Source organism: Corythoichthys intestinalis, chromosome 10 (genome assembly GCF_030265065.1).
Source record: "Corythoichthys intestinalis isolate RoL2023-P3 chromosome 10, ASM3026506v1, whole genome shotgun sequence".
NCBI lineage: Eukaryota > Metazoa > Chordata > Actinopteri > Syngnathiformes > Syngnathidae > Corythoichthys > Corythoichthys intestinalis.
Window position 1 is genome coordinate 25,936,676 of NC_080404.1, and position 23,757 is coordinate 25,960,432.

Consider the following 23,757-nt stretch of genomic DNA (forward strand, 5'->3'; position numbering starts at 1 on the left):
GGAGATTTCTTTTTGCCAACCCCGATGACGCGCGCGCGCGCGACAACCGCTAAGACTAAATGCAACCATTTTTTTTCAAGTTCATTTTGGTCACAACACTTGTGTAAAAATTAACTACACTGTCAAAGAACCTCTTTTTGGTGGCATCAGAGATAGTCTTCAACTTGCTCCATGTATTGTCCGGCATCATGTGATACTGCTATGTTGCCTGTGTCATGCCAGTTCTCCTTGTTCCTGTAATCAACATCTAGGATATCCTCAGCTTTCCTGATCACATCTATTTGCACAAATTTGGACATCAGCTTCCTCAGCAGCCTCTTCATCTCATCAACCATCACTCCAATTAGGGTTTCGTCAGACTAAATCAGCAAGATTAAAAACATTAATTACATCATTTAGAAAATTAATCATATTTGTTTTTAAAAGTATCTTTGTCATGGCAGTTTTTTAATTGAATTGTAACCTAGAATTGAAACTTTATATTTTTTGTTTCAGCACAGTAATAATGATATAATGTAATAAAGTGTATAGTATACACTTTAGCTTTAGCATAATAGCGAATCTAAATGATTAAACTTCAAGTAAGTAACGATACGCTTTCTCACTTAAATTCATATATTGTGGGGGTAGGACCGCAGTGGTTTAATATTCCATGATGTTTGATCCACGAAAACACAGAGTAAAGCAGCGACTTCTTCCTCGTCATCGTTCTCCCATCATTAGCTCTAATGCTATTAGCATTAGGCTAGTTAGCTATCGCTGGCAGGTAAGACTTACGGCAATTACTTGACGAACGTCGTTTTTCCCGAATACTGGAGGCCGACCAGGGTCAGCTCCATCTCTTCCTTCCAAAATAAAGACTTGAACCAGTCTAAAAGCCGGTTTATTAGTGCCAGCATCTTGGGAAGTCGGTGGTGCTTCGCCTCTTCCCTCCCTGTCAGATGATTGGTTGGGCTTTTCCAGCTCTGAAGGGGAGTGAGGGCGGGGAAGTCGGAGACGGCCAGGCTATTCGTTGTTGGTCACTTTCCGAATCGGGCCGAATGGTATCGTTACAAAACGGTGACAAACAAAAACGTAAAAAAAAAAAAAATTGACATTTTTGGAAAATCGGGAGATTTGGCTTTCTAATCGTGAGGCGTGAGCATTGGGGTCAAAATCGGGAGTCTCCCGACCAAATCGTGAAACTTAACAGGTCTGGAAATGCCCATGCTAGTTGATGGATCTTAATAAAACTATATACACTTTATGTTGAAGGTCATAAGTTTTATTGGTTAAATATACAAAGAAAAGTACAAATATTTGTTGGTTTTAGGGCTGCAGCTATCGAATATTTTAGTAATCGAGTAATCGACTGAAAATCCTATCGATTAATCGAGTAATCTGATAAAACATTTTTTACGTAAAGAGCAATTATAAATATACATGAGAAAAACAGACATTTCATCTAATATTGAACCATTTTCAGTCAATCAATGTCTTTATTTTCGATGTACATTGTTGAAAACAGCCAAAAATTGCCTCTCAGATGTGATTAGAATAAAAAAAAAAAGACCAATTCACTGCTTTCACTCTAAAATCTTTTAGATCTTATAAAAAATATATATATTTCTTACCTAAAAATGCCATTATGCTCGATAACACACATCACTTAAAAGTTATGTGTTTTTCCCACGCGTTTCAATTGAATTTCCATTTGTGTCAAGCCATGTTTAGGTTCTAATTAAGTTTTAAGCTAGTCTAAACTGTAAGTCCTGATAGGATTTTGAGTTTTTGCAGTGTTCAAAATAAATGTATTGTAACATATCAGGTTATAATATGGCGGGGATATTTGCATGCGTTCCTGAATGCCCTGCGTGACGTGCGGGGGTGAGGGAGGTGCGGGAGAGCAAAAGACGTGTGTTCCTGTTGTTGTTGTCGTTCCAAAAACTTCCCACAAAAGAAATAATTGCAACCTAATGAAGCGGGTGACTCTTTGTCAACTTTACAGTACAGTATGATACCTGCTGTATTGGAGCACATTAGGGGCCAGTGCTACTTGGTGTTTTATCCAGCAATGAATACTGAGCTAAAATTGACAGTTAGCTTTATCGTACTTTCATTTTACACCCTCATCACTCTACAGCGCTATGTTTCACAGATTAAATAAAGCCTGTATGTAAGACACGTTAGCCACGCATCGACAGTGGTCTTAATAGTAACCTATCCCTCCGCAGGGCTAACGTCACGTACTGTACGTGAGCGAGTGACGGTAACGTTAATCTTATTAGCACTGAGAAGTGTACTGCTTTAAGATGGCGGCTGTTTACTAACACCGCTGACTGTCATTTTGCATCTAGTTCAACATACATGTGATATCTATGAGACGCATCAGATGCTACCTACTACCACTGCATCATGCGGGCTAGTTTTTAGCAACGACGGCGTAGATTGTAGCGGCTGTTGGCTGTAGTAAAGTTTTTTTATTGCTTCTTCCTCTACGCACTTGACATCAGCGCGTTGTCCCGCACTAAAAGTAGTCCGGGCGAAACGTGATGCTTAGAGCTGGCAAAATTAAACGATTCCTCGAGGTGAATAAAATTAGTCGGATCAGTTTTTAAACTCGAGTAACTCGATTTCCTCGAGTATTCGTTTCAGCTCTAGTTGGTTCTATGGCAGATTTTCATAAATGTGCAACATGAGCGCTGCCTGCAAAATGCCTGATCAAAATGCCTTTTCTTTTGAAGTGAACGGCATTTCTTAACCTGAAAAGATAGAAATGCCAAACGTTACACACAAAAACTTGAAACGTTTCTACACAAACTATGTTTCAGGTTAAGAACACCTGTAAATGCTTAACAAACTGTTAACAAATACTTCACAAATCAACAATAAATAATTTATCAACAGTTTACTAATGATCTATTAACTAGTAAAATGGATAGTTATTATAAAGTGTTACCTTTTTTATTTATTTATTTATTTTTTTTATACCATAACAATTTTAGATTTCAGTCATTTCAAGTATTATACACTGATTCCCTGTGTTTATCCAAAAACTAATCAACCCACTACCACAAATGCCAATAACTACATGTAATGTCTCTTTTCAGCACACATGAATGTCAGGTTGATGGCTATCAAACTGAAAGGCTCATGTCTTCATGCATTAATGTCTTGTAGGTGGAATGGGAAGAGTTTTTAATAACAATAATCTGGGATACAGATGCGATTTTGACCAAAAATGACTCAGTCAATCCGTTTGTCTCACACTGCAGTGACACAGCATGCCAGAAAGCATACACATATCAAATGATGACGATGAAGTAACTTGTCAACTTATATTATCGTGACAGAGAAACCAGCTCCATCTGTTTAACATAGTTTAATCAGCAGAATCGAAGTGACAGACTAAAAGGTTATTTTGGGCTTGCTATATTTACAGTGGCCTCACTCTTTTCAGCCCGAATGCTGGTCTCAGTCCAACCTTAAATGTCATAATCAGACCTTAAATAAACTTTAAAGATATATTAAGTCCTGTAATTGGATGCATTTTATTTTTTTTTTCAATACTGCAACACTTGCTAGTATTTAAATAAGGCAAGTACAAGTTGACCCACAAAATAAGGCACCATGTTTATGTTTGAGTCAGCTCAGTTCTTCACGCGCTTGAATCCCAAGTTAAATTCAGCATGTGCAATAATGTCTGTTTTTTTTTTTTTTTTTTACAAGCAGTGAATCCAAATAAGGCTTTCACACAGCCCGTTGCAATGAATAATCCAAATGGCACATAATGTGCGCTGTGCTGATAGTCTGACAACAGTTTGTGCTCACACGTCACAGCTTAGTGTCTCCCAATTGTATATTGATGTCAAGGCAGCTGACAATAAATCAGTGGAGTCAGCGGGCGAGTGAGAAAACAGTTTAGACAATGGCCCGATGGAGCTTACCGTAATTGACAGATGAGTCCGGCTCTTTCCGCCACGGTAGCTTTGGAGCACAGAGGACATCTGGGAATGAATGTTTGTGCACGTGTGTACAACGGACAAGGACAGACAACGGGTATTTACGATCTTGTCTTAAAAAGGCGATGACAGGCATGATGTTATAGTTGAGGAGGGGGATACAGATGGAATTTTCAGATTGAAAATTATCTGTAAACTGGGGTCCCCAGAGGGTTAAGGATAGATTTTCCAGATCTGATATAATTTGTTGACAACTGACAACGGTTGTGGTGGAAAAGTATATATGTTTTGGGGAACATCTTTGTGTGCTATCATACTTAAAGGTGCTATATGGAGTACTTTTTTACTCGCGGATACCATCTCTGGCCTAAAGCATAACTGCAGCCTCTGTATTAACCTCGTGCATGACACCAATGCCTGTACGAGTTGTAGAGGAGTTGGGCTGTGCTAGAAGAAGTGCTCTTCTTATTGTCTGCAGAATGAATGCTAAATTGTGGACAGTCACCGTCTCGCTCGGGTGTGCAGTGTTTTTGTCCAGCTGAGATGAGGCCGAGGCTCTGTGAAACAGCACTGCTGCCGCAGGGACACGCGTGGATGTGCACAGTCGCGTGTTTGCCCACAGTGTTCGAACCGAACACTCTCAATTGAAAAGAAGGAAAAGTTCTTTTTGGGGCTGTCCCAGTAAAATATCAGGGCTCTGTACACTCGTAAGGGTATTGGTCGAGCATGCATGGAGTAGAAAAATATTTTACATTAACACTAGAAATTCTATATAGTGCTTTTTAAAAAACTGACTAAAAGAAACACCTGCACATTTGAAAAAAATGGTCTGACTTCAGTGCTCCTAGATACTGTATGGCCTGTAAGTCTATATACAGTGGGGCAAATAAGTGTTTAGTCAACCACTAATTGTGCAAGTTCTCCCACTTGAAAATATTAGAGAGGCCTGTAATTGTCAACATGGGTAAACCTCAACCATGAGAGACAGAATGTGGAAAAAAAACAGAAAATCACTCTGTTTGATTTTTAAAGAATTTATTTGCAAATCATGGTAGGAAATAAGTATATGGTCAATACCAAAAGTTCATCTCAATACTTTGTTATGTACCCTTTGCTGGCAATAACGGAGGCCAAATATTTTCTGTAATTCTTCACAAGCTTTTCACACACTGTTGCTGGTATTTTGACCCATTCCTCCATGCAGATCTCCTCTAGAGCAGTGATGTTTTGGGGCTGTTGTTTGGCAACACGGAGTTTCGACTCCCTCCACAGATTTTCTATGGGGTTGAGATATGGAGACTGGGAAGGCAACTCCAGGACCTTGAAACGCTTCTTACGAAGCCATTCCTTTGTTGCCCTGGTTGTGTGTTTGGGATCATTGTCATGCTGAAAGACCCAGCCACGTCTCGTCTTCAATGCCCTTGCTGATGGAAAGAGATTTTCACTCAAAATCTCTCAATACCTGGCCCCATTCATTCTTTCCTTTACACAGATCAGTCGTCCTGGTCCCTTTGCAGAAAAACAGCCCCAAAGCATGATGTTTCCACCCCAATGCTTCACAGTGGGTATGGTGTTCTTCTGATGCAATTCAGTATTCTTTCTCCTCCAAACACGAGAACGTGTGTTTCCACCAAAAAGTTCTATTTTGGTTTCATCTGACCATAAACATTCTCCCAGTCCTCTTCTGGATCATCCAAATGCTCTCTAGCGAACCGCAGACGGGCCTGGATGTGTATTGGCCTCAGCAGGGGGACACGTCTGGCAGTGCAGGATTGCAGTCCCTCGCAGCGCATTGTGTTACTGATAGTAGCCTTTATTACTGTGGTCCCAGCTCTCTGTAGGTCATTCACTAGGTCCCCCCGTGTGGTTCTGGGATTTTTGCTCACCGTTCTCGTTATCATTTTGACGCCACGGGGTGAGATCTTGCATGGAGCCCCAGATCGAGGGAGATTAGCAGTGGTCTTGTATGTGTTCCATTTTCTAGTAATTGCTTCCACAGTTGATTTTTTTTACACCAAGCGAAGAGTGAAGAGTTACAGAAAACGTTTGGCCTCCGTTATCGCCAACAAAGGGTACATAGCAAAGTATTAAGATAAACTTTTGGTATTGACCAAATACTTATTTTCCACCATGATTTGCAAGTAAATTATTTAAAAATCAAACAATGTGATTTACTGCCCCCCCCCCAGATTCTGTCTCTCATGGTTGAGGTTTACCCATTTTGACAATTACAGGCCTCTCTAATCTTTACAAGTAGGAGAACTTGCACAATTGGTGGTTGACTAAATACTTATTTGCCCCACTGTATATTACGAGGAAGTTTAAAAAATCTGTCGCCCTAAATGCTTGACTTAATAGTGAAACTCGAGCATTATACGTGAGAGAAGCAGTGTTTGCATTTGACTACCGTCTGTTTTTAAGGAAAATACCACTAGGATGGCAACCACTCTTCACATTGGAATTTCCAACACATTAAATCAGTGAACAACAACCGAGCGTCCAATCAGAAAATTGGGAGGAGAACTTGTCTGTGACTAAACAATAAACTACATAAAGCGTATATAAAATCAGTAAGCTTATTAGAATGACATGGAACCATAATCCCAGAAAGTTTGAAGAGGATTGGCTGAAAATCGTAGCCAATAGGCAGAAAATGAGTGTTGATTTGCTTTCGACTACTCAAGACAAGTGTTATACCCCTTTCCCACTGGCCAAAAAACCCGTGTCAACCCGCTAACAATCTGCTTTTGGTGGCAGTGGGAAAGGTGCAGCGACCCGCCTCGACCCGTGTCAATCAACCCGCCAAGCGACCAGCGTTAAAATCACCTCGGCTCTGATCGCCATGCAGTGTGAAAGCAAAACCCCGGGTCAACAGTCAACACCCTAATCTACGTGGTGACGTAGGCTAGTACGTGATGCGTCATAACAAAAAACAAAAACCATGTGCTCTAGCCCGGATCCACATACGGCGAATGGTCGGTGTAGCAGCGTTAGCAATAGCCATAACAGATGAAACAAAGGCTCTTCTCCTCCTTCTGTGACGTACACGACTCCTTTCAATTTCAAACCAAAAATTTACGTCGCCTACGTTGCCTCAGCACAAGCACAGTGTTGATCCTTTGCTGCATTTCGACCATTTTGCGGGCAGTAAAAAGCATGAAAACAGAGAACACAAACGGAAAGGAGGCTTCCATGTTGCTTTGAATTGTTAACTTCCTTGAACTGAATGAATTCGGTCGCATTTGTTGAAGCGCATCTTAGCGTGGTGACGTCACGTACCTTACGCACGGCTGAGGAGGGGTGGGGGTTAGACGGGTGAAAAAATAAAAAATAAAGAAAAGACACGACTTTTTTCGTCAATGGGAAAGGTGCCAAATGCCAATTGCTAGTGGGATGCATCGGCTTGGAAAAACGCGCGTTGACCCACTAGTTTCAGTGGGAAAGGGGTATTATTGGACAATATATCATTTAAATAAGGTTTTTCATTGAAGTATGCCGAAAACTGTAGTTTCAAAGTATGTCTATCCATCTTATTTCAGTAGAGTTGAACCAATTTGTAGGTAGTGAAGCTGTGCTACACTGACACACGGTGTGGTCACCACCCTGGACTGGTTGCTAATTTATTAGAAGGCTGACTGAATATTCAGATTCACACTTATTTGCAATTTACAATTTTCAATGCACCAATTATACTGTAAATGTTTTAAGAGAAAGTTAAGCAGAAGTTACCAGTTAAAAGCAGGCTACTTTTCAACTTTTCTTTTCCGAGAAAATGCAAAAGAGATAATTATTTTGAGCACTAAAATTTGGCGGTCAACCAAAACTAAAGCTGCAACGATGAATCGATTGACTCACGTAATTTGATAAGAAATCAAATTTTGCTGCTTCGAGCATTCATTTAGATTGGCGTTGTAATGGTTTGTTTTGAAAGTGTTTGCATTTAGTTTTATTGATTTGGGTGGATACACTGCCCTATAGTGGCAACAGTGAATATGACATTTGCAGTTGTTTGAATGAAAATTTGTTTGAATAATTTGTTAAGAGCTTTGTAAAAAGAAAAAAACCTTGGCATTTAAAATAGCAGCCTTTTGGTATGCAAGTTAGCCAATTGATCTTTTGTTGTACTGTACTTTGACCCTCATTTATTCTTTTATCTATTTTTTTAGATGCATTTATTGCTGTTGTGAAATGAAAGTGCAATTCTGCATAGTTAGAAGTAACATTAAGGTATTTATACTTTGTATTCACATTTAATGCTCTTTTGAAAGTGCAGTTTGGAAAGCCAAAATAAATGTTATTGCAAGCATAAACACTTGTTCATATTGCATCATACTCATGCATCACAAAGCTTTCATCCCAAGGACTGTGTACACAAGGACTGTGTACTCTTTAATATGTCACAAAGAACAACTAAGAACAGTGTCAGGTTGTACTGTCATGTACGAGACGGAGGAACCAGCTGTATATCGCAGACACAGGATTTTACTGATGTTGACGGGCAAATAAAACAATCAGGTCAAGCGATAATGGCTACTTGGCATGCAAGGGTATGCTGAATCGATGATGACCCCAGAGCTCACCAGACGTCGGGGACATTCGGGTGAGCTCAACGTGTCTTCATTCTGCCCCCATTTGTAAACCCTTACTCAAAATTCGCCCCCTGCCATACCTTGACCGCTCTCATCGACTCTGGAGCGGAGCCCAACATGATTGGATGTGGATCTGGCCCAGCAGCTCGGCATTTGGCGTCACCAACTTTCCCCATCTGTTCCTGCACAAGCTCTGGATGGACATTTACTCAGCACAGTGACCCACATCTCAGCCCTGGTAACCATGCTTCTGTCCGGAAACCACTACGAGTTCATCCGGTTCCATCTGCTCCGCTCACCAGGTCAGCCTCTCATCCATGATTATCCGTGGCTGTGCCAGCACAACCCTAACCTCAACTGGAGTTGTACGAGAATGGGGCAGGAGATGTCACCAGACCTGCCTTATGGAGGCGGTCATACCCACCAACCCTGAACCTGTCAGCCCTGTCCCAGATATCTCCAATGTGCCTGCCTGCTACCATGCACTCCATGAGGTCTTTAACAAAACCAAGGCCACTTCGCTGCCCCCTTATATGACTGTGCCATGGACCTCCTGCCCGGCACGGTGCCACCAAGGAGCAGTCTGTACTCCTTATCTGCACCAGAAAGAAGCGCCATGGAGAAGTACATTAATGAATCCCTAGCTGCCGGGTTAATCCGTCCATCGTCGTCGCCCGCTGGAGCTGGATTCTTCTTTGTACCGAAGAAGTATGGCTCTCTCCGCCCAAGCATAGATTACCGTGGACTCAATGACATAACCATCAAGAACCGCTACCCCCTGCCACTCATGTCATCTGCTTTTGAACTTCACCAAGGTGCCACTGTGTTCACTAAACTGGATGTGAAGAATGCTTATCACCTGGTTCGAATGAAAGAATTAGATGAATGGAAGACGGCATTCAACATGCCCTCCGGACAGTATGAGTACCTAGTCATGCCCTTTGGCCTAACCAACGCCCCTGCAGTATTTCAGGCCCTGGTAAATGATATCCTGCGGGACATGCTCAATATCTTTGTGTTTGTGTATTTAGATGACATACTGATATTTTACAAAACCATGTCTGACCATATAAGTCACATCCAGCAGTTTCTGCGGCGTCTCCTGGAAAACTCCCTGTTTGTCAAAACAGAGAAATGTGAATTCTACGCCAGATTGGTATAATTTCTGGAACAGATAGTGGCAGAGGGAAGGCTTCAGATAGACCATGCAAAAGTGATGGCAGTCAGATCCTGGCCTGTACCGGAGAACCGCAAAAAACTGCAACAATTCCTGGGCTTTGCCAACTTCTACAGACGATTCATCCGGAATTACAGCACAGTGGCATCTCCCCTCACAGCCCTTATCAGCACAAATTTTCCGTTCAGGTGGACTCCAGCAGGCGACAAGGCCTTCGAGACGCTTAAGGCACGCTTCACTTCTGCCCCAATCCTCCAAATGCCCGACCCAGAGCGACAATTTGTGGTAGAGGTGGATGCGTCCGATGTGGTGGTCAGGACTTTAACAGCGCGCAGCATCGGACAGCATGTTACATCCGTGCGCCTTCTACTCTCGCCGACTGTCCTCTCGGCAGAGCAGAATTATGACATTGGAAAAATCACGAGCTGCTGGCTGTGACTCGCCCTGGAAGAATAGCAGCATTCGCTTGACGGATCAACCCTGGTGTGGACCGACCACAAGAACCTTGAATACATAAGAACAGCTCGGAGGTTGAACCCGCGGCAGGCCCGGTGGTCCCTATTCTTCACATGTTTCAATTTCACCCTCTCTTACCGCCCTGGTTCCCAGAATGAAAAGCCCGATGCCCTTTCTCGAGTATTCCAGAAGGATGACGCACTAGTGGAGGATTCCAAGCCCATTCTCCCGGATTCCTGCCTAGTTTCTGACCAGGGATATTGAGGAACAGGTCAAAGAAGCTATCTGGGATCAGCCTGGCCCCAGCGCCTGCCCCACTGATCACCTCTATGTTCCTGATAATCTGAGGTCCCAGGCGATCCAGTGAGGCCACAACTCCCACCTGGCTTGTCACCCTGGTGTCACACGCATCATCCACCTGCTCTCCCAGCGATTCTGGTAGCCATCGTTGAGAACAGACGTCCAAGACTTCGTGAAAGCCTGCCACATCTGTAGCCAGAACAAGACCACCAGCCGTTCCCCAGCCGGCTTGCTCCAACCCCTTCCAGTCCCTAAGTGACTCTGGTCCAATATATCAATGGACTTTGTCACCGAACTCTCTCCTTCTAAAGGAAAAATTGTCATCCTCATGGTTATGGACAGGTTCAGCAAGATGGCTCATTTCATCCAGCTGCCAAGATTGCCCACTGCTAAGAAGACGGTACAGGTGGTTATGGAGCAGGTGTTCCGAATTCACGGACTACCAAGGGTTGTCGTATGTGACCAGGGTCCGCAGTTTGCATCCTCGTTCTGGAAGGAGTTCTGCCACCTCCTGGGACACATCAGCTTGAGACATCCCTCTGCTGCATGGCTTCACGCAACCCCCATTCTTGAGCGCAACATCTGCTGTGGGTGGAATACGCTCACAACTCCCTTCCCAGCCACGAGGGAGACGCTTCCTGCCCTTCTGCCCAAGCCTGCGTACGGAGGTGTCGCCAAATCCGGTCTCAAGCCCGTACCACTCTTTTAAAGTCTGTTTCTGGTTATACCATCAGAGCCAACCGACGACAGACTTCAGCCCCTGCATACCAAGAGGGCCAGAAGGCATGGGTTTCTTCCCGGGACCTGCCACTCCAGGTGGAATCACACAAACTGGCACCCAGGTTCGTTGGTCCGTTTCCCATGGAGAAGATCATCAGCCCATCAACTGTCCGACTCAAACTACCCAGGTCTATGAAGGTTCACCCAACCTTCCATGTCTCCAAACTAAAGCTAGTCCATGAAAGCCCCCTGGTCCCGGATGCAGCACCACCTCCCCCTCCTCACCTGGTGGATGGGGGTCCTGTCTACACAGTTCGCCGCCTGCTCAAGTCACGCTGCCAGGGCAGGGGCCTCCAATATCTGGTGGACTGGGAAGGATATGGTCCTGAGGAGAGGATGTGGGTCCCAGCTGGGCGGATTGTAGATCGGACCCTCATATCAGACTGCCACCGCCACCATCCAGACCAACTGTCCGTCCGGCGGGGTCGACCTAGAGCGGCTTGCTCTCAGCCCATGCCTGCATCTGACTCTGACTCTGAACCCGACCCTTTGCCCATGCCTGCATCTGAATCTGCCTCTGAACCCGACCCTTTGCCATCAGTAGTTGATTCCTCTACTGGCGAGGAGGAGATTCATTCAATGCCCTCAGTGGATGAGGCCATGGACTCTGACGGGTCAGTGGATTAATAGACCTTGGTGGGCTCAATTCTTGGGACTTCTGGAGCCGTCCCTTGAGCGAGGGGTTCTGTCATGTAACAATGTACCAGCATATTGCATCACACTCATGCATCACAAAGCTTTCATCACAAGGACTGTGTACTCTTTAATATGTCACCTAGAACAACTGAGAACAGTGTCAGGTCGTCAGCGATTCAGCATACATTTGCATGCCAACTAGCCGTTACCGCTTGACCTGATTGTTTTATTTGCCTGTCAACATCAATAAAGTCCTGTGTCTGCGATATGCAACTGGTTCCTCCGTCTTGTACATGCCACCTAAAATTTATTCGGCAATGCGTTAATTGTTTGAAATCTAGGGGCGGGTACTAATGCGTTACATGTACTCTGTTAAATTTACTTGAGTAACTTTTTGAGAAAAATGTACTTCTAAGAGTAGTTGTACTAAGCCATACTTTTACTTTTACTTGAGTAGATTTGTGAAGAAAAAAAGCTACTCTTGCTCCGCTACTTTGGGCTACACAAGAGTCGTTGCATTTTCCCTCTTTATTTTACATATTGGATTTATTTATTTATCTTTTGCTAGCGATGCTATTCCCAAGAGTAGCGCTACTAATTTCACTAATGATTTCACAACAACAATCACACGACTCCATTACACCAATCAGCCGTAAGGTTGCCGTTCTATGATCACTCAAGCCTGTTCAATCACGCGTCTTTAAAGCACCGCAACAAATGAAGTATTTGACATAGAGAGCTGCTCTCAACATGAATCCAAAGCGCGAATTAAAACTCTCTCCCAGTTTTTATTTGGTTGGCACTGATTGACCACGGAAAACAGGAGATATGATTCTTTTAATTTCATAATCGTAACTATGAAGGAACTACAGTACTTATTATTCAAACTAGGAACTATTTTTTTCCAATAGAGGACAGGGCACTCATGCTTTTTGGACGAATAATGTTTCATTACTGTTTTTTTCCCTCTCTCTTTAATGATTTTTTTTTTTTTATAATTTCTTTGGGTTCATGTGGTTATGTAATGGGTTATTGTACAGTATCATTGTAACAACAGTTTATATAGATAAGTTTGTACTGAGAGAGTGAAAAAAAAAAAATCAAACAAAAATAAGCCGTTATTCAAAATGTTACTCAATACTTGAGTATTCTTTTGATTGGATACTTTTTTACTCGCACTTGAGTACTTTTTGGATAACTACTTTTACTTGAGTAATATTATTTTGGAGTAATGCTACTCTTACTTGAGTAAAATGTTTGGCTACTCTACCCACTTCTGTCGTAATCTGATAACTCGATTATTCAAACTAACTAATCAATAGATTTATCAATTACTTAAACAATCGTTAGCTTCAGCCCTCACAAAAACATTCTGGAAAAATGGTCCTCAGATTGCACGACACCTCAGAATTCATGCATGATTTTGATTAATGGATCCAAAAGAAAAAACATGGGTTTAACAAACTATTAATATTTTACAACACTATTTTAATATTTGATAATATTAACATATTTTATTAAGTTTTTTTTTTTTTTTTTAATCTGAAAGGATATTTTACATTACAGAGTAAACAATCACCATTGACCTGCACTATCACTATATATCAGTGATTCCTTGGCATGGATCACACAATTCCAATCATGCGTGATTGAAAAGTTCAGTGATCAAGTATTCCTGTTAAGTCATGCAGAATGTGTTGTCAACCCGCAGTGTCGTAGAAGGTAATTTGTCAGAGCCATTAAAAACATGAGCAATATGGCGTGTGCATGTGTCTTGATTAATTACAGTATGTGATCAGTTATATGGAAGTGTAATGTACAAAGCTGAAAATGATATATGAAAGACACCGATTAACCACTGATGCACATTTCACAAATATATTACTAACTTGCTGTTTTAAACCATTATTATATTTGAAAAATGAAATATTTAAAATCTAAGTAAACATCCTTAGTAATAGACAATAATGAGTACGATGACGCATTGCAGTCGGTCCTTTTTAGCATGACAAGTTGTCCAGCGTCTGCCAGCATATTAGCAGCAATTCATCAGAATGAAGGGTCGAGAGCCACCGCACGCAGACAGACTCCGCCTGCTTGCCGAGCCATTTGTTTTCGGCTAACGACACAGAAGAAACTGTCCGGGCCCAACATCCATCGTGCTGGAAGCAAAAATATCCAAAACCATCTGGCAGCTAAGCCCTATTGTAAATTACCATGATGGACTCCCACCATTGGAAACCACGAAGCTCGGCTGGAAAGCGCAGAGCGTGTCTCAGTTTTCCCCGACAACAAATCATTGTGGAAAAAGAAAAATAGCGTGGCCGCTTTGGAAATACTGGAATTTCAAAGCTGCTTCTAGAAATAAGAGCTTCCCACTCAAACTGATTTATGTTCTTCTTCTCTTCTAAGAATGACCAATGCAACTGGGAAATGGACCAAAGTCCAAAGCTTTTCCCAAGCGCTCATGAGAGCTCATGTCCTTGTCCATCACGCTGACACATTTGGAGCGGAGGCCAGCACGTTACTTCAAACACACATCTGTTTGCGCTTGAGCGGCGGGTGAGTCAGCTCGACTTTGTATCGTCGTAAATAGCAAAGGTTTGTCTGCAACGGTCACGGACGATAAAGATTTACGAGGCGTATTTGCCTGCTGCTGAGAAAACGCTTCAAAGTTGGTAATCATCGTATTTCACAGCTGGTGGATGAGGGAGGAAAACATATGACGGTTGAGCTTCCAACGCATTGTTCAAAATGCTTTATAAGGATACAGGAGAAGTTTCAAGGCGGCCAAGTTGGCAAGACAGCCATCTGAGGCTTGTCTCTGACAAACCACAATAGGCTGGCACTTCATGCTGGTTCCGCACTGCTGTAGGATGGCATTCCCACTCCTTAGTGAGGAGTTGTCGTAGGTCAGCCATGTTGGTTGTGTCAGTTACGCTAGTATCTGTCATCTCTCGAGAGCATGGCTTTTCCTCCTCATTTTAGTCACACACAGCTGTAGGATGGTGTTCCGTCCCTTAACCTGGAATTTTATGTTAGCCAACTTGTTTCCTTTGGTCACTTGAGCCCAAACAACCACATTGCGCCCTCTCTATAATCTCAAAGGAACCAGGCAATAAATCCATCCTGAAGCAGGTCACACAGACACTGCTCATTTTAGCTCAAAAAGCCATGTCATGGCTTAACATCCAACATCAACGTGGAACCGCTTCTTAAAGCTTGTCACACTGATGTGAGGTGGCTTTCAACTCCAGAGACCAATCACAAGTTCTTGATCTTTGTATTATAATGTATGTGTGTTCTATGGTGCTATCAATAAACATAAGTGCTTGGATAGGACCTCATGTGGCCCCCAAAAATCCTGCAAGCTTCTCTCAGCGACATCAAACACCAAGGTAAAAAAAAAAAATAGACGTGTCCTCAAAGTGCACACAAACAGAATTATTCACAAACTGTGACAAGAGTGCCATCCGGTAATGGAGCACTAACGATACTTGATGGAAGGCAGCTTCTCTGAGAACTGCCGCATCAAGAGTTCAGCAGTTAAAGCTGTCATGGAAGCTGTGGAGGTTATACTTGCATTTTAATCCATGCAAAAAGAGAAAATGCAGTGCTGCCTTCCATCCAGGATGACAAGTAAGGACGAGGCCAGCCTCCAGAAAAAGTCAACGCTCATCACGGTGCATGCAGACAAAACACTTACTGTAGGTTTGCAGGCCTTCCCAGTCCCACCTCATCCAACTTTCCAGTCATCCATCTCCATATGCTCGGCTTTAACGGCCAGTCATGTTGGCAAGCCAATGCACTCAAGGGAGAAACAATCATCCGACAAAGATAAAGGAAACAGAGCCTGCTTTCATCATCATTGTGATGAGCTGTGATATGCAGCAGGAGATACACTGCATCATCATCGAACGGATGCAATTGAGTGACTGATCCATCTGGGATGATGAAAAACACATCATTGGTATACATCTGCATTCAGACGAAAGCGAGTATTTTCAATGCATGTCAGCATAAACAGTTTTTGCCACATACATTGCTGTTGCTTCTATTGCTTCCGCTTGCTGTCTGGTGTTGTCAGCTTCTGATGCCCCTGCTTTTGGTTACGAAAGCCATTTTCCTCAAAAAATTTGTAGCGATCGGAAGGAAAACAAGCAGTTTATTCAATATAATTTAGAGTTGTGTCCTAATACCTTTGTAAATAGAAGAAGCCCTCAAGTTAACCCAGACGACTGAAATATGTGATTTTTAACCAGGAGAATACACAACATTTAAGGAAAACCCTACCAACAACGCAATCTATACTGATTTTTCATAGTGCCCATCAAATATATAGAGCATTAAATCAGTGTTGGTGAACGATACATCTGTTTCACTAAATCAAATTGAACGCCGTCAAAGTTGCTTTGCATTCAGCCAAGTGCATTTACGCGGAGATAAGTGACGTCATCAGTCAAAGCAACAACCTTTCCCTTCATAACGACAAGTTTTAACACTGGCAGTTTAGTCATCCATTAGTCATGTATCCCATCCAGATGTCTGGCGGTGGAGGCGGAGAAAGCAGCAGGTGTGGATCAGTGTGAGCCCAGCTGAGCTTTAAAAGGCAGCGCTTAGCACCCACAGCTCCGTCATCTGGCCTCTCCCCGGCCTCCACCAGCCTCTCGACAGCCCATTCCTCATCATTTACCCCTTTTTGGCTAGGCCCAGAGCCCTTGTAATGGGCTCCTCTGAATGCTTCCAGATGTTTGTTTATTTGTTGTGCTGCAACTATAAAACAGTTTACTTTCCAGTTTGGATCTGTTCCCAATGCACCCATTTTTCAGGGTGGCGGGAGGGTTGGTGTGGGACTTGCGGCGCACATCACCCCCAACATGAAATGAATGCGGCAAACAAATGTGATGTGCCCCATGGGTGTCGTCAGGAAGTTGTTTTTTTGTTTTGTTTTTTTTCTGAGCTTTGAAGGCTGCTTTCCTCCTGGGATTTTAATAACAGTTGTGCACCATTTAAGATACATCCATACAAAGTAGCTGGAAGCTGGCCCAGAACAACAAGATTAAAGGGGCCTAGGGCTTATACTGTAGGCACATTTGAGGCATTCTTCCTTGTCTGTTTACTCTGCTTGTACAAAGATATCCCTTTCATTTACTGTTGTCACCTTTGAGGAATGGCCTACTCAAATTTAATCTGATACCTGTATGAAAGAAGCTAGCACGACTGCCAGCCACATTTATTTACATATACAGAGGAAATGAAAGACATTTTATTAAAATATCCATGGCGCACATAGATATATCAATCAAGTCTGATATGTTTGTTGTACTTCTTCAGTTATAATTAGATCTGTGAACTAAACTTGAGTTATCCACAGCAGGTGACACGCTGACTTGAAATAAGAGGGCTGCCGTATTGTTTGCACAAAACACATGGAAACATTAAGATTGAATTTACAATATACAACTTGAGAATTTCAATTTAATACTCGCATGTGGACCCGAGATCGGATTTTCAGCAGGCAAAACAAATGCAAGTGGATTAAAAATCTTGACATGAATCGGATATGTGATCAAACTGAACGTATAGCTCGGACATACTAGTAGAAGCGAATTTTGACCGAAAACGAAACTGCCTAAAGGTGATCTGATTTAGAAATAAAACATCCTACTTTTTTATTACGGAAGTTATTTTATCATATTAATGACGGTAATCCAAATATAGTATCATTGAAAATGTACATATACTGTCTATTTCTCATGACTAATCTTTAATGGTGTACCGCAAACAACACGTCACTTCCGCTCATTAATATTCATGAAATTAGCTACTGTTGCTAAGTAGAGACAAGCCACCGTTTGTCCCTAATAGGAAATGAATGGAAATTGTGTACAAAGGAGATGTTTACAGAGCCAAACCTACCAATTCCCTCCGAAAATGATGTGCCTGGTGCCAAATTCACTGGCAAAGACGTGGAAGAACATAAAAATGTTCAGTTAAAGAGATGGCTTGAGTATCGAAGGCTGAAAAAGACAAAAAAAAAAAAAAAAAACGAGCCGACCTAAGCATAGCCTTAGCTTTTTTATCGACGCGACTGACAATGACATTCTCCTGTTTCAACAAGCTATCCTTTACCATCAGCCCTGTCTTTCTTATATATCCTCTGGTTGTCCTACGTCTCTGACCGTTCTTGGGGGTAATTTAGTTAGCCATGTGTAGCGATCCCAAATGCTACTCAGTGACAGCCAACCAACACTTTTAATTTTTTCATTGATAACAAATCTTAATTCTATCATATATAACAGAAACGGTAACAGTGGCAGTCAGATACCATTGTAATTCTTTTCAGGTCATTCATTGTCAGACAGAAGCAGCACGGCACAAACGCTACGTTACGCTAAAAAAATAAGTTAAAAATATAAAAATGGCTTATCTCTTTGTTCTCTGAAAGACCATGCCAACCCAACAAAATGTTTACTGCATATGAAATGTGAATGGATTCACTGTGCTGGTGTTAAAGTCCGCGCAAGTTGATTCGGTCTTCACATTTTTGCCTCCCGAGTTTTTGGTTTCCGGAAACGTATGAAGAAAACATCCTTCATGTGTCGTAATGTCTAGAGTAGTTTCTACAAGTTCCAAAAAAAGCAATGCGTGATCGGCATGTTCGTTTTTGAAAGATTACCGGCGAAAGGTAGCACAAATTACGTTGTTTCTATGCGAGGGCGGGTCTATAATGTCCCACTTCAGCTTTACTTCCGCTTTACGATGCGACGTCACGGTCTAAAAATAGCATGCGTGCAGTACGCCATTCGGCAGTTAATTGTACCTGCAGTCACATATATGTAAAATGAATTTAGCCGCTTGCCGCCAACACGTACTAGTGTGGGAATACAAATGATGTAGTTTAATTGCAGTTACGGTATTTTACAGCCATACATTTTGTTGTTAGGGCTCTTTGTACTGAGGACAGTTATTTTTTTTCCTCTCCTTTATGCTATCATTGCTAACTTGACAGAGTGTGAAATATACCACAGACCTAAAAAAAAAAAAAAATGAGCAAAGTAAATCCAAGCAGACGACACGTAACATCAGGCGAACCAGTTTATATATGAGACACACTGGCTGGGACTCACTTATGGACTGTTAGATTCAGAGTAGACCGGACAATGGGGAGCAGTCTTGGGATTTAGAGTTAAGGTGACAGTCGTGGAGGATCCTCGGGCCCCTCTGCCAGACCACATAGTCCACTTCCCTCTGTGTCACGCCTTCAAGCAGACTCTTCAACAACCCCCCCCCCCCCCCCACCCACCTCCTCAGTGCATTTTTAGGGTGATTTTTAAGTCCTATCCCGACCATTCCCCTTGTCTCTTCATCTCGCCTTAATCTTTTCCTCTTGTTCGATGTCAGACTCACTCTATGAAACGCTTCCATATCTTCTTTTTAATCCTGCTTTTACGTCTATTCGCTGCCTTGTCTCCTTCAGTTTGCCTCGTCAAGGCAGCCAAGACAGGAGCTTATTCTGGACTTGTGTCCTTGCTGTTTCCATCCACTTTTATCCCAAGGGGCTGAGTCCTGCCAGTGCTGCCATCCTCTGGGAGCTACTAGCAGCTGAAATTACCTCTGGCACATCTTGACACAGGTGACAGTGTGGAGGGGGTGGACACAGTGGAGTGTTAAAACAGGAAAAGACAATATAGCTTCCCTCCACAAAAAATAAATAAACAAATAAACAGGTTGGTCTGCTTCTCAAAGTGTAAAGATTCACTATATTTGAAGTTCACAGATGGCATATAACACTGTGAAAACTATATTTCACTGAAAATCAAACAATCATACTCATATAGTTTCATCCAAATTGTTTATACCCTAAATTTAACCCAAGTAAACACTCCGTTGTTTGGGTTTGATTTTGATAATGTTTTTTTTATTTAGTAAAATATAATAACTAACCTAGAACAGTATGTGCAAAGAGGCATCCAGTCAGAGATGACAAAAGGGGTGAAGATGAGGGCTGTTATCTGATGCAGCAGTGCTATATTGTTTAAAAAAAAAAAAAAAAACAAACGAACGAACAAAAAAAACAAATGGAGACTGTCGCCAGTGCTCGGATCTGAGACGGAATGGAAAATATTGCATCTGTAAGATGTCTTCACCTTTAAATGGACTCTTCTTAGCCTGGTCAGACTTGGACAAAGCAAATGACTCGTCTGATCGGAGCTGCTATACCAGTCAGGCTCGGATGACACTGATCTGTCCTTGGCACTATAAGTGGGTTTTGCGTCGGAACACAGTGGTTCTTTGTGTACGTCACTCTGGTAAAGCAATAGTGCTCATAACAAGTGGTTTGTGTTGGCAAAATATCTTTGTGGCTCCACTTTCAGCATTAGCAAATACAGTGGTACCTCGACATACGATTGCTTTGACACACGATGTTTTCGACATTCGACATAAACTTTGACTCGCCATTTGTTTCTATATCCTATGACATTCTCGGAATACGCAGATTTATGACAGCACTGCAGTTTTTTCTTTTTTCCGCAAGACAAACGCACGGCAGATTTTCTTGTGAGAGAAATCAAGATGGTTTCCAAGAATGTAAGTGCAGGTGGTGAAAAAAAAGAAAAAAGGTGAGGCTTACCGTTGAAGATTGAAATGATTAAAAAATATGAGCGTCAGTGAAGTGGCACTACAGTACGGCCGTAGAATGTCTATGATCTCGACGGTCCTCCTCTGACCTCCGCCAGTCTTTATAAGTTAAAGTGACAATTATTATTGTGGTAACATCGCCAAAAAATAGCCAGGTTTGTCAGGTTTTTAATAATTTATTTCAGAACTTGTGCAACACTGCATTCCTACTGTCTGCTGCAGCTGAACAAAGTGAAAGTAAAAAGTCCTTCTATCACTCAAGTCAGCTACCCAGTGCATTCAGGTACACCACGCAAAACACATCTGCCACATTAGACCCCGATTCGTTACATTATTACAATTATTATTATTATTATTATCACTATTATTATTTTATTACTCTGATTTTTATTTATAATGTATTTGTTTTGCTCTGTGTAATTGCTATTTACAATAGTACCAGCAGCATTTATTAAGTTATTTAGTAGGTTTTCGGGCTGTGGAACGAATTAATGGAATTATAATGCATTCTTATAGGAAAATCCTGCTCAACATACGACAATTTCTACTCACAAACAAGGTCCTGGAATGAATTAACTTCGTAGAGTACCACTGTATACACATTTATTTATTCACAAAGTTTAACTAGGGACTTAAGTCTTCAATATCCAGTCGTGACTAGTATTTTTTGGGAAGGCACTGATGAATATTGAGTAGATGATACACCTTGTAGTTATTCATAGGGATATGATGGCTGTTTACCATTTTATATATAATTTGTTGTCACAAATCACGATACTCTTTTGTCCGAAGGAAAGTTAACCAGAATGTCATAATTGATACAATTAAGACAGCTGACTACTTTGGGTCAATATGAGTGCTAATCAATGTCTGGTACCAACAGATCAAGGATCGTTGTACGCTCCCACTCGTACACTCGGACCGGATTTAATAAGGATTAATTCAATTCATTCCCACTATCAACACATCAGACTGATGAGATGAGATCAATAGACTAAAAATACAATTAGTTCATTTCGCTGAAGTTCAATAATTCCCATTCTCAGCTTTTGTCGGAGTAAAGACTTTTTTTACATAATCTGTGGGCTTGGAGTTTGACTGAATGCATATTTCATCCTGTTGCTATTAATTGCATTTCTGTGTATCACAGAGGCTGCTTTGAAAAGGTTACGAAGTCTATGAGGTCTTCATTTTGCCCTTACCTTTGTGGTTTCTAGCATCTCTGGATCCTCGGGGTAGAGGCGTGTAGGGCAGAGGGCGGTTCTCAAATCCAGCTTCGTTGGGCGGCTGCGAGTGAGGAGACACGCAAAGAGTATTTTAATGAAAATAGCTTTGACTGCTTGTGACATAATGTCAAATAGTTGGGAAAGCCGGTCCTAGTCCAACATCATAACAAAAGTTCAACAAAGGCTTCCACTGTTCAGTTGATTAATGTATTTTTACATCGTAATGGTGAATCGACACAAAACATAAACGTTTCTCAAAAAATATGCCGCAAAGGTCAAATAATATGTGGAGTGAAAGCAATCATCATGCATGACTTGATTTCTCTTTATTCTTGTATGAAAAATGGTGATTAAAACCATTGGTTAGCTACATTACAGTATATCCAATAGAGAAATTTGGAAATCCTGGAAAAGTGTTCTTGGGAATTCCCACTAAAAAACAAGTTTGAACTGAATAAATCTTGTTAAATTCTACATGATTTATTAAACCACAACACTGAACAACAAGTTTAATATCTGAACAGTCACGTATTATAATTACAAATGCATGGATTCCTCACTGCACAAACAGCTTGACACTTCAGGAAAGTGAAGCAAATTCAACTTGCAGGAAAAAAAAAAAAAAAAAACAGAATCCTGAATCAATGAGTACATAACGTCCCTAAAGAAGGTCAACAGTTTGTTGTGTTTTTGTTCTTTGTGCACTTTCAAGGTCCAAAACATCCTCCTTCCTTCCCTTAGCGTTTTAACTAGCGGAGGAGGTACTTCATCATGACACGGCCATATCTGATGCCTTTGCAGAAATACTTTCCTTTCCTGCAGAAAGGAATCCACCGGGCCTTTAATCATAGAAAGAGACTCAACTGACAAATACATATTAGCGATGGTTTTGGCGGTGCATTTTTCTTTTATTGTTGTTCCTCTACATGGTCATGCATAACCTTGAGAAATGCAATGGCCCGCTCTGCTAAATGGAACCATATTTATCACGGGCAAGGAGAGCATGTTGAATTGAAACAGATCACATAATGTGCTTTCAGATAGGATCTCTGAAAGGCATTAAGGTCGGGCCAGCATGTGTCTCATATTACATCAACGTGGAGAAAAAGTGACTTTGCTCCACGTGTGCTAGTAGACAGTGATTTGGAAAGAAACAGCCTGGAAATGGAAGCTGTGTTATGACAGTGAAAGTGCAGTGGTTCAAAATCTGTTAAGAAGCATCAGTGCTGAACTTCTATGGAATTCCTCATACACAAAAGGTAAAGTGAGAACATACTGTACACATTCATCAAATCAATGCATGGATGTGCCAAAATTTATTCCAGATACAGTGCTGGCCAAAGGTATTGGTAGCCCTGCAATTCTGTCAGATAATGCTCAATTTCCCGCAGAAAATTATTGCAATTGCAAATGCTTTGGTAGTAATATCTTCATTTATTTTGCTTGCAATGAAAAAACACAAAAGAGAATGAAAAAAAGTCATTATCATTTTACACAAAACTCCAAAAATGTGCCGGACAAAAGTATTGGCACCCTTTGAAAAATCATGTGATGCTTCTCTAAATGTGTTATTAACAGAACCTGTTATTTACCTGTGGCACATAACAGGTGGGGGCAATAACTAAATCCCACTTGCAGCCAGTTAAAATGGATTAAAGTTGACTCAACCTCTCTCCCGTGTCGTTGTGTGTACCACATTGAGCATGGAGAAAAGATGACCCAAGAACTGTTTGAGGACTTGAGAAGCAAAATTGTGAGGAAGCATGGGCAATCTCAAGGCTAGTCCATCTCCAAAGACCTGAATGTTCCTGTGTCTACCACGTGCAGTGTCATCAATAAGTGTAAAGCCCATGGCACTGTGGCTAACCTCCCTAGATGTGAATGGAAAAGAAAAATTGACGAGGGATTTCAACGAAAGATTGTGCTGACGCTGGATAAAGAATCTCTACTGACATCCAAACAAGTTCAAGCTGTCCTGCAGTCCGAGGCTACAACAGTGTCAACCCATA

General features: G+C 41.8%; 1 protein-coding gene across 1 annotated transcript in view; it reads right to left on the reverse strand.

The window, feature by feature from the left end:
* lrmda (leucine rich melanocyte differentiation associated) overlaps nucleotides 1–23,757 on the reverse strand; it is a 504,290-nt gene that overhangs the window by 35,165 nt on the left and 445,368 nt on the right. Inside the window, exon 6 of the mRNA XM_057848872.1 lies at nucleotides 21,725–21,809. Within this exon, the coding sequence (XP_057704855.1) occupies nucleotides 21,725–21,809 (85 nt within the window). The remainder of the gene's footprint in view (nucleotides 1–21,724; nucleotides 21,810–23,757) is intronic.